Source organism: Copadichromis virginalis, linkage group LG4, assembly GCF_057382275.1.
Source record: "Copadichromis virginalis isolate Kocher_CV1m ecotype Utaka linkage group LG4, C_Virginalis_male_GT1.1, whole genome shotgun sequence".
Lineage (NCBI taxonomy): Eukaryota > Metazoa > Chordata > Actinopteri > Cichliformes > Cichlidae > Copadichromis > Copadichromis virginalis.
The window spans coordinates 22,672,756-22,684,841 of NC_140621.1; the positions used below are offsets into that span (position 1 = coordinate 22,672,756).

The 12,086-nt window shown below is 39.3% G+C and overlaps 1 protein-coding gene and 1 long non-coding RNA gene across 3 annotated transcripts; both read left to right on the forward strand.

Annotated features, from left to right (window-relative positions):
- The first annotated feature begins 1,409 nt into the window (after positions 1-1,409).
- LOC146711409 (cytochrome P450 2K1-like) lies at positions 1,410-8,531 on the forward strand. Its single transcript, XM_085454264.1, has 10 exons — positions 1,410-1,625; positions 1,730-1,892; positions 2,673-2,822; positions 2,974-3,134; positions 4,275-4,454; positions 4,557-4,698; positions 6,580-6,764; positions 6,871-7,012; positions 7,103-7,286; positions 7,370-8,531. Exons 1-10 carry the CDS (start codon positions 1,425-1,427, stop codon positions 7,389-7,391), a joined length of 1,530 nt encoding a protein of 509 aa, XP_085310390.1. The 5' UTR covers positions 1,410-1,424; the 3' UTR covers positions 7,392-8,531.
- Positions 8,532-9,872: 1,341 nt separating this feature from the next.
- Positions 9,873-11,214, forward strand: LOC146711410 (uncharacterized). Of its 2 annotated transcripts, none has more exons than XR_014920158.1 (3): positions 9,873-10,096; positions 10,786-10,940; positions 11,032-11,214. It is a non-coding gene; the product is annotated as an uncharacterized LOC146711410 (long non-coding RNA). The 2 variants fall into 2 exon arrangements; XR_014920157.1 differs by lacking the exon at positions 9,873-10,096 and adding an exon at positions 10,253-10,316.
- Positions 11,215-12,086: the final 872 nt, after the last annotated feature.

Sequence of the window (12,086 nt, forward strand, 5' to 3'; positions counted from 1 at the left end):
TGTTGACCTCTTCCTGGATTAACCACACTGTGACAGACAAGGATGGGCAACCACATCATCCCCAGAAAGCTAACTCTCCCTTTAGGCCCCACAAAAAACCCCAAAACAAAATGCACACAAAACAAATGTATGTTAGAAATGGGTTTATGTAAATCTAAGCCAACCTAAAGCTGGACATCATGGCATACCTGCACAGAGAAGCAGGAGAACTGAGGTAGGCTAGAGTGAGAGAGTGGATAGCACCAGGTGTTCGAGTGTTTTACGATGCCCAACACCACTGGAGGAGAGCAGCGACAGACCAGTAGGAATGTAATCGAGTATTCATGAAGTACTTTAAGTATTTTCTTTTTTTTTTTTTTAAATCTTATGCTACTTCAAGCTTTTACGCTACTATGTTTTGCTCTTTGTTCCATTTATTTTGAAGTTTTTATTTATTTTTTATTCTTTTTAGATTAATTGCATTGTTATAACTCAAACTACCCAACAATATATAACTAATTAAAATTATTAAAGACCACAGGGCTACACATGAGCCTGAAAATGATGCCTATTGTTTTCTGTGTTGATTTTATTTCCGATTACGTATTCTCATTCTTGCTCACCCTGTTCCATCCCATTTCAGAAATCCTGGAAATACTCCTTCCCTGCTACATTTATAATTTAATGTTTGCACATCCTGATGTCCAGCAGCCTGTTTGGAGAGTCACGTGACAATCCTCATAGGGGAATGAATATATATATATGCAGCATAATTTGGATAATGGAGACCACTGTAAGGTCCTTCTTTAGTTTCCAAGTAAGCATTTTGACCTCCACCAGGTTAGTCTTCTGGAGCCTTTAGTGACCATATTTGTATGAGCCTCATTAACAAGCTGCCACCCATGAACTGTTTGGATGTATCTGCTACTTACTTATTGTTATGCGACAAACTAATTAAATATTAGAATTCCACTCCCCAAACTTAGATCAGAATCAGAATCAGCATACTTTATTAATCCCAAAGGAAGGATGAGCTGTATCACACAGCAAGCGATATATTTTTTTAAATCAGATAACTGTGTTAAAATGTTCCAAAAGCCACCATGAGCATAAACAAGGTGGAGCCCCAGGGGACAGAGGTGGCACCTAACAGACCTCAATCTTCTACATGTCTCTGTGTGATAAATAGCAACCCGGTAACTGAAACATTGCTGACCCTAAAAAAACATAGCTGTGGCTTTTTGAAGGGTGAGGCAGCTCTCACTTGCTCTGGCAAAACAAGTTCCTGTAATTAAATCACTGGGGGAGTTACCTAATGCACAGATGAGATATGCATCTCAGGGGCGGGAACATGGATGCTAAACCTATCATGGGAGTCCCTACAAGGAAGCTCTAGCAGTTTTCACATAAGTAACACAGAGAAAAACCACTGACACCAGACGGAGATGGCACTTTTTGTAGATTTTAACTTTTCCAGTTCCACCACCGTGCTGGCTGCTGCTGTTCTCTTGCTTGTTCTTTATCTCCTATCTGTCAATTACATTTCTAAGGAAAGAGGGAAGGAACCCCCAGGACCGAGACCTCTGCCTCTGCTAGGCAACCTGTTGCAAATTGACCTCAAGAGACCCTACAAAACTCTGCATGAGGTAAATCAGGCTGTCTTCTCGTTCAAAAGGAGCAGCTTTAATGAAAGATTGCAATGTATTTAATGCTATTTCAGTTGTCTTTTGCTTAATTTTTATTCTTCCAGCTTTCAAAGACATATGGGTCAGTATTTACAGTTTATTTAGGAACCAACAAGGTTGTGGTCTTGGCTGGGTACGAAGCAGTCAGAGAGGCACTGGTTAACTATGCAGTGGAGTTTGGAGAGCGCAACGTCTCCCCGCTATTTAAGGACCTGAACAGAGGTCATGGTATGAAATTCTTTCATAATACCATTTATTCTGTTTCATTTTACTACCACAAATAGTCCGGTCAACATATGATACCTGGCTTCTCAGAAATAACCAACAGCACTTATAGCTGCTGTGACTCACATGACTTCATGAAATACAGGTTTCCTCTCCATCCAGAATTAAAAAAAAAAAGTTTATATAAGTTTAGTGCTACATATTCCTTTAATGTTGAATGTCTTCCGTGAGGATGTGACCCTGTTTGTGTAGTAAACTATGCAATACAGCACTTTTATTATGAAATTGCTTCAATCGTCCAGGTAAGGAAATCCCAAAAAGTTGATCCTGTTCATCTCGACAGCGTTTTCTGTGGGATAAACGTTTTGTCACTCATCCAAGTGACTTCTACAGTCTCAGCTGACTGCAAGATTCCCCAGCTTTATAAATAATGTTCATTGACCAATGATCATGAATCTGACATTTTTAGTCAGCGGTGCTAATTTCAATACAATAGAGTCACATGTACAATTTTAAACTATTTAGGGGAAAAAAAGACAAATGCAAATGTACTGTAATTTAGTAAAAACACTACATCCAGATGAACAGAATTGACTTTTTGGGGGGTACAAAATGTGATATATTCAAAAACAAAAACTACTTCAAAAGTTAAAAATTTTAAAAATACTCATTGTTTTCAGCCCTTCCTTACTGGTGGTTTAAGCCTTGTCAGCATGTTTCTATTTCCATATCATAAAAATCAGTTAATTGAGTTTTTAAAATAAAGGATTTTATGTTTTGTAGGAATTTTGTTTGCAAATGGAGAATCGTGGAAAGAGCTGAGACGTTTTGCCCTCGCCACCCTCAAAGACTTTGGGATGGGCAAAAGACTTACTCAGGGTAAAATCCTGGAGGAGTGTGGCTATCTGATTCAAGTGATTGAAGATCATAAAGGTATGGCAAAAGTACACGAACCATGAACTGCAATTTAAATGATTTTTTTTTAAATTAGCACACCTCTAAATGTTATATTGTGCATGTCTGTTAGCCCATGTATGGATTTATTTATTTTAGATTTTTTTTTTCTTGTGTATCAATTTTACAGGAAATGCTTTTGATACAGCTCTTCCAATAAATTATGCAACAGCCAACATTATCTCCTCTATTGTGTTCGGAAGCAGATTTGACTACGGTGACCCTGTATTCAAGAACATGGTGAAGCGAGCCAATCAAACCATATGTGTCTCAGGTTCTGCATCAGTCCAGGTTGGCTTTTTGACAGATTCGATGAGTTGGTGAAGTTGGCCACGATCACATACATTCATATATGGAAGTAGAAAATTAGACTAAAATCTTATAAATTAAATTAAATTAGCAACAACAAACAGGCCTCATGACCTGATGTTTACTACGTGCTTCGTATCTTAGGCTCCCATTCTACTTTTGAATACTCTAGGTCCCACAAGTAAACCAGCAGTGCTATGTGGTCCTATGAGGTCTATAAGATTAGACTGGGCCTGATTGTTCAAGACTTTGTAAGTGAAAGGATTTTAAATTCAACTTTGGATTTAACAGGAAGCCAGTGAAGACAAGCGAATATGGGAGAAATATGCTTGCAGTCAATACTCTCGCTGTAGCATTTTGGATCAACTGAAGGCTTTTCGGGGAGTCAGGATGGCCTGATAACTGATCCATCTCATGTCTGTCTTATCTGACTTTGCCGATTGTTGTCCGGCCTCCACCTCGTGACCTGCCTGGCTGAACAGGGATCCCAGGGGCTAAAGTCCCCATCGATATGGCTCTCTGGAAGGCATACACAACTCCCTACAATAACAAGGCTCTAAACATTCAGTGAAGAAACACAGGCTAGAGCCAAAGCTGTAGCGCTGCCATTAGCAAATCTGGCTCTGTGGTGCATTGGAAATCTGACTATTTGCTTTTTCACAATCTTTTTTTTTTTAATTTTTATTATTGTTATTAATGCTCATTGATGCAAAGGCAGTAATTCTTAATCATGAGATACAATAAAATGTATATATGACACGATATGCACCGATAGTCATTAAGAAATTAGATGGTAAAGCTACTTGAAAATATCAGATATCTTTAGATGCACAGCAACAGTAACTTTGTTATTTTTGATTTAAATTATTTCTGTGAGGGGAATTTTAAAATAGGTCAAGTCATCGCTGCTTTCATAAAAATGAAAACCAGGATTTGGTGAAACAATGTGTAATAATAATGTGTGGACTTTAATCTTTTTTTTTTTTTAAATATTTAAACTATAACATGTGTCATATGACAAAGTAAAATGTATTTAATTTTATTTCTAATAATTCAGTGTATTTACTTGGAATAAGCTTTAAGGTTGTTGTTTTTTTTTGTTTGTTTTTTTTTCTCCTGCAGCTTTTTAACATGTTTCCTCGGCTGTTCGGTTGGATAAAAAATCGCCAGGTGGTGTTAAAAAATGTTGAGATGAATGTCAGAGATATAAAGAATTTAATTAAGCATCTGAAAGAGACTCTGGAGCCTGGACTGTGCCGAGGGCTTGTGGACTGTTTTCTGATTCGGAAACAGAAAGAAGAAGTAAGACTGTGTGTTGTTTTTTTTGTTTTTTTTAAATTATGATAATATTATTTACACTTTAGGTTTGATATCAATAAGCAATGTGAGTGTTATTTCTTTTAGGACTCCTGTGTTTTGGATACTCACTACAATGAGGAGAACTTGACATTCACAGTGAGCAACCTGTTTGCTGCTGGCACTGACACCACAGCAGCCACACTGAGATGGGGTTTGCTGTTAATGGCTAAATACCCACACATACAGGGTAAGGAACTGGACAAGACATGCAAGTCTCACCTCAAAAGAATGTGGGTGATAAGAAATACCACACTGTTAATTTGGGTTTCACCCAGGACTGTATAGGCGTTGGTTGAATAACAATGGTGTTCACCTTGGGGTGTCGGTCAGAACACACAGGACGCACAAATAAGGTTATTCCTTATTTGCTGTTATTCTTTAACACAACAGCACAGTGATGCAACCACAGGCTTACAGGGGTGGTGTACAACTCGTAGGTGGGGTCTGTGTATGGGCTCAATACTAAAGTAATAATGGTATTTCTGGTATAGCACAACTTTATCCTTTCAGTAGCTGCCAAAAGTTAAGGGACCTAGCTTAGGATATTCATATAGAGATCCTCCAGCTTCAAACTGCATTACCCTTCCAGGACCTGAAGCTCAGCAAAGCACCCCAAACCCATCTATTCTCTGACTGGATTGTTAAATTTATGATTGACACGACATTGACCAATCAGGTGAAAGGCAGAAAAATTGGGACAAAATTCCTACTCATAAGAAGAAAGTCACACATAGCCAGGGAACTCAAGTGTAGAGTTTAATACGCAGGTTTTTGCTTTGTATCTGTAACCTCTACGGTGGGCCTGAGAGGCCAAACGGACTGCAACTTAAGAAAACACCAGCAACAATAAAAACGCTGCAAAAGCACACAAAAAATAACGGAAATAGGAAAAACGACAACGGAAATAGGAAAAAACAGATTTCCAAAAGCACAAGGGAAGTGTTTCTGGGGAGACAATAACCCGACGGACCAGTTGCAGGAACCAAATTATGCTAAGAATTGCGCTGGGACACACTTAGAAGAAGTGAAGGATCTATCGGTTTTGTGAGGAAAGAAAAGATGAGAGGTAAGTGTGTTAGCCTAACTATTAGTCTGAAAATACGTCAGCAGTATTATATGAATCATGATAAAACACACCATTTTTTCGGTTCCTGCAACTGGTCCGTCAGGTTGTCTCCCCAGAAACACTTCCCTTGTGTGTGTGTGTGTGGTTTTTTTTTTTTTTTTCCTATTTTTGTTTTCTTGTTTCCTATTTCCGTTGTGTTTTGTGTGCTTTTGCAACGTTTTTCTTATTGCTGGTGTAAGTTGCAGTCCGTTTGGCTTCTCAGGGCCACCGTTGTAACCAGACCTTAACAAACAAATTTGTAACTGTGTAAATATTTTTTTACAAACACAAATCTTTTTTACACACACACTTACACACTTACAAAACTCAGTTCACAACTACACATTTGATTTAAGAGTACAAAATATTTATGCCCACAATTTGAGCCCATATGTGTGGTCTGTAAACAAAACATATACAGAATGCTGATTATAATAAGGATTCAATCAAGATGTCTACTCACAGTTCTTTAGAGACGCACACAACTCACACTATGCCTAGACGTCCACTGTTGAGTCAGTTTACAAGGTGCCTCTTGCTATGTGTTAGCTTAACCTACATGATCTGGACCATGTTCTCAATAGTTCAACTCTCTCGCCACAAGGGGGCTCTCGAACACAGTCGACAGCCTTTCCAACACACATAGTTGATATTTATATAAGGTGATAACACATAAATACGTATATAGAGTTCAGTGTCCTGTTGGGCTACAAGACCAGTGACTTCAGTTATGGGTTTACTGACATGTCAGCAGGTGATATCAGAGGGAAAAGGCAAAACAACCACCACCACTACCAGTCAGTGGTAAATAAATACACAGCATTTCATATGCAAACAATGTGCACCATAACAATATTCTGTGTATAATTTTAGATTTTTTATTTATTTATTTATTTTTACACGTTTTAGCAGATCTGTTAAAACTAATGTGGACAAATTTGTTTCTTTATTTTGTCTCTGCAGAGCAGGTCCACGAGGAGCTGAGCCGGGTAGTAGGAAGCCGACAAGTTTGTGTAGATGACCGGAAAAACCTGCCGTACACTGATGCAGTCATTCACGAGACTCAGAGACTGGCGAATATTGTCCCCATGTCTGTTCCTCACCAAACTAGCCAAGATGTCACCTTCAAGGGATACTTTATCAAAAAGGTCAGCTGCTGTACCTAAATATATTTTAACATCTTGATTCACTTCTGATAACCTGAACTAGTTCTGTAGATGTACATCTACATGAGAAATCTTCTGTTTCCCACAGGGAACTATTGTGTTTCCCCTTCTCACCTCTGTCCTGTATGATGAGAGTGAATGGGAGAGCCCACACACTTTTAACCCTTCACATTTTCTGGACAAAAAGGGTCAATTTGTCAGGAGAGATGCCTTCATGCCCTTTTCTGCAGGTATGACAACTTTGTCAGGCTTTTTTGAGAAAATTCTCACTAGCGCAGACATGATTCGTTTAAATGAGTGTAAACTCTTTGCATTTGCAGGTCGCAGGATGTGTCTCGGAGAAGGTCTGGCTAAGATGGAGCTCTTCCTCTTCTTCACCTCCCTCATTCAGCGCTTTCATTTCACTCCTCCACCTGGAATCACAGAGGATGAACTGGATCTCACACCAGCTGTGGGATTCACCACCCCTCCTTCATCTCATATGCTGTGTGCTGTCAGTCGCCAGTAAGAGACACATGGAACTTGACATTATAGCATTTACTTGTGACAATAGCATAAACATTGTTTTTATCATCCTAACCCAACAGGAAACAGATGTCAGCATTCTGAACAACAGACAAAGGCAGATGTCAAGGAAACTGATTTTTCTGACTACTTTTTAGTTTTACTCCCTACAGTTTCAAACAAATATCTGTACTTTCTACTTATTACGTTTTCAAAACAAGCTCATTACTTTGGCTGTAATGCATTCGGGGGGGAGTTATTATCTTGTCACTGCGGACCTTTGTTTGTTTATTAATCACCAGTGGATAAAAAAAAAAAAAAAAAAAAAAGACGACACGTGTCAAAGTCAGGGATTAAAAGTGATTGTTTTTTAAATGGCCTGCATTTGTATAGCGCTTTACTCAGTCCCTAAGGACCCCAAAGCGCTTCACACAACATTCAGTCATTCACCCATTCACACACAGGCAATGGCAAGCTACGTTGTAGCCACAGCTGCCCTGGGGCGCACTGACAGAGGCGAGGCTGCCGGACACTAGCGCCACCGGGCCCTCTGACCACCACCAGTAGGCAAACATGGGGTTAGTATCTTACCCTCCTGGCATGCAGCCAGGAGGCAACCTGGGATCGAACCACCGATTTTCTGATTAGTGGCTGACCTGCTCTGCCACCTGAGCTACAGCCACCATGTTTTTAAGTGTCAGTTAATTTCCAATGCAACTTTCCTCTCAGCTCAACAAACATCACAAACACACAAAGTGTTTGTGTGCAGTTTGTTTCAAAGTGTGTTGCTAGCTAAAGGTCCAGCTGCTGTATTTCACAGGGAGAGAACAGAAAGAGAGCCAACTTCACTCAGAGATGGAGAAAGATAAGAAAGACAGGACAGGAGAGGAAGAAGAGAGGTTAGATTCAAAGGTAACGACTGCTCAGAGACTTTTACAGTCTCGTGTGCTATGTTAGTGTTTTCAGTTTTATTTCCCCGGTCTCGTTGTGTGTGATTTCTCCTCCTCCTCTGTCTCATTCCCTCATTATCCCTCTGTGTATTTAAGCCCTTTGTCGTCCTGTTTGTTGCTGGATTGTCTGCAAACTGCATTTCCCATGTTGCAGGGCTTTAGTGTCATTATTCTTTATTTATTTATTTATTTTTAGGTTTCTCCCAGTTTAGGTTTTGCTAGCTTACTCATTGCCACCCTTTGCTTTTGTTTGTATTCTGCTCTGCCGTAATAAAGGCTTACTCTCAATTCAAGTCCGTTATCAGTGACTGCATTCGGGTCCAATCTTTCTCCACTCCTCTCCGTCTGCCACAGCAGACATGCCAATTGTGAGTTATGATTGTTTTCCACACACTGAGGTATTGCAACCAATTTTAGGGTTCTCCAACCTACTGAATCTCACATTAACCCCCGACTGCACACATTTTCCTGTTTAGAAAAACAATCTAGGTAAGAGAAAAATCCTCCAAAGAGCTATTTTTACTTTCATACTTTGAGTACATTTCAGAGCCTGTATTTGTTTGTTTGTTTGTTTGTTTGTTTTTTAAATTTTACTTGAGTAAAGAAGTTGAATCAGTAATTCAGTTTTTACTGGAGTTTTTTTTTTTTTTTTGCAGTAGTATTTCTACTTAAGAACAAAATTCTATACTTTTACCACCTCTACAAGGGAACCCTTTATTTCAGTCACTTCTAGCAAGTAAAAGGAGATTATAATACACAGAATGAGTTCTGTCATTCAAAATTTTCATCACCGACCAGAACTTTGTTTGAATGTGTGCTTTTGGTGATTAACACGGCAAAATGTATTTGTGCATCATGTCACTGTTTTTGTTTTTCACTGTTATTTTAAGAGAGTAATTTGGTAGAGGTTTATTCTTTCAATTGCAACAAACTAAAGTCTTTAGATTTTCAGTGTGGTTTTTGCATGCGGTTAAACATATCATGAATATACAGAAGACACACTTTAACCAAAAGAGTGCAGATATTACAAAAGGCATGTAAAAATACAGCATGTTGGATCAAGCTTTAGATCATATAGGTATTCTTAGATTGTACTCTTATTTATATAATCTTTAAATCTTCTTAGCCAGCTATTTTAGAGCAACAACCAAAGTTGTGGCGGAAACTGAGCTCTATAATGAACACTCACAGTCCAAGCCATTAAGGTTCAGATTTAGGGTTGATAAGCCCAAAAGAATTTGAATTTGTGTTTAAAAAAAAAAAAAAAGTAATCAGCTCAGTATATTGTCATGGTCTGCCGTCCCTGCCTGACGACCTGCCGTGGCCATGAATGTGTTTGCTCACTGTGGTGTAATCTATATTGATGTACATCATGCGCCACTAGGCGGCAGTACTTACCCACTAAACAGGAAATTGGTAGCATGTAAAATAGTGATGGTAAATTTGATTCTTTTTACTGAATCGAGTGTTAATGAGTCACAATCGGGTTTTTGAGTCATTTGATTCACTGAGTCAGTTGACCAGAGAGTGCAAAAATTTTACATTTTCACTCAAACTTAATTTGTTTCCCTTTTCATGTAAATCCCACTGCTAAGATGAATGATTAAAAAAAAACAACAACAACTATTCTATAGAGAAAAAAGAGCAAAAACATTTCTAAAATTAAGCAATTTCCTATCAAAATTGCTTAATAAACATTTATTTTGTTTATTTGTATTTTATTAGTATTTTCCTTAAGTGTGTCAAATATATATTTTCTCATCTAAATGTCCACTGCGTTCTGAGCCAGGGGGCGGTGATGCGCCTTAACATTGGTTGCCAACCAAGAAGAAGAAGAAGCTGTGAGCCAGGAGGGAGGGGGTGAGTGAGTGATTCGTTCGTTCGCTCTTTGATTCAGCACAGGAGGGAGGGGGTGAGTGAGTGAGTGATTCGTTCGTTCGCTCTTTGATTCAGCACAGGAGGGAGGGGGTGAGTGAGTGAGTGATTCGTTCGTTCGCTCTATGATTCAGCACAGGAGGGAGGGGTGAGCGAGTCCTGAGTGATTCGCTTATGCTTACGATTCAGCACAGGAAGGGAGGGGGTGAGTAGCTCAAATGTGTTGTTAGCATGTTAGCAGCGCGATGCTACTCTGAACCGAGGAGCTATTTTCTTGATGTGAGCTTCTACTCAGGGTTTTTTCTTCCAGTTCAGAGCAGAAATGCTTTTGTTACGAAACTGGCTGTTGTTTCTCCCCCCCCACAATTTTAATTATAAGCTAGATATATTTCTACTAATGGAATTAGTTTGCTAACAGCAACAGGGATGAGTCAGTGAGTCAGTTGGGCTTGTGAATCATGATTCACGAGTCAGTAAAGTGATTCTCGAGTATTGAACGATTCGTTCACGAATCGAACATCACTAATGTAAAACAGCACGACAGTAAGCTGTATTAAAGAAAGATTGTTGTTGCTCCGCGTTATCGCTTGAGCGGGAGTTTTATTCAAGAGCCCAACACAACACTCACCGTCCCTCATTTTCACTTGTGAGTTGATGGGTGTGTGTGTGTACAGCGGTGTCCGGGGTTTCTGGAGACGTCAGGCCCGCAGAGTTTCCTGCCGTTAAGCCAGCCACACCTGAAAGTGAATGAAACTCACCTGTTACTGATCAGCCTAATCTGAAGAGCTACTTAACAGACGAGCTGAGCTTCACTCGATGCTGGATCGTTGTGAGAAATCATTCAGTTCCCAGCTACTTTGTGATAGTGTTTCGAGTGGAGGGGATTGCGTGTATTAACGGCAGTGTGTTTATATCCAAAGTGTTGCGGAAACGAGTGGAGGAAGTGGAGCATGTTGTTCATAGTTACTGAAAGGAAAAGGACAACCACCACGAACACTGGAGAAGTCATGCACGGGAGCGAGCACACGAAGAGAGAAACACACGCGGAAGATTGTTGCACTTGTTGTCATTTTATTCCCTGTAAATAAACACATTGTACTCTACAGGAAGTCTTGCATTTGGGTCTTGCTTTCATAACTCTGACATACATTCCTGCTTTATGTAACTCTTTGCTTAGACTGTAATTTATTAAATGTGTTATCATTTCCAATAATCTACAGTGAAGGAAACGGTTTCCAGGGCCTAATCCGTGGATCGACTTCTCTTAACTTTTTTATTTTGGCTACTTTACTTATACTTGCCTTAAAATGTGCCTGTGGGATTATAATATTATTTTATGCCATATTAGACCCTTAATTAAAGATTGTGAATTATTATGTAGTTTTAGTTTGCATTATTCTCCTGAATTAGAAGAAGGTGATAACTATTACATTTGTTAAACTGATTTGCATAGACTGCTGATTTATTGTGAATGAATGATATTGTTTTATGATGCATTATACTGCTGAGTTATAAGAAATATGTTCGCAGAAAGTCATCGCCTTATTTGTCTGATTAGAAGAGAACAGAACATACTGGAGTTTTCTGCCCCATCTCAGCAGGAGCAGATAAACAGGGAGCCAAGGTCGTAGCTTAGGCGCCGTGTGAGAGAAAGAATGTGAATTTTTAGGCTTTTATGATTAGGTGGGGGCCACTAGAGGCTATAAGAGTTTGATCAATGCTCCACCATTTTGAGATCTGATGCTGTCTGCGTACGGTGTCCATCTCCCACGCGTGTGATCATTAAAATCATCGTTTGACTTGACCCGGCCCGACCAGTGTTGTTATTTTGGTTTTTCCTCTTGTATCCATCCCCAATATTTGAATCCGTAACATGCCCATTTCAATAGTGCAAATTATTTGTTTAGCAAATACTTAAGAGTATACCTGATAACCCAGGTGATTTTGGAGAGTTGTTTATTGACATCAGAGTGTC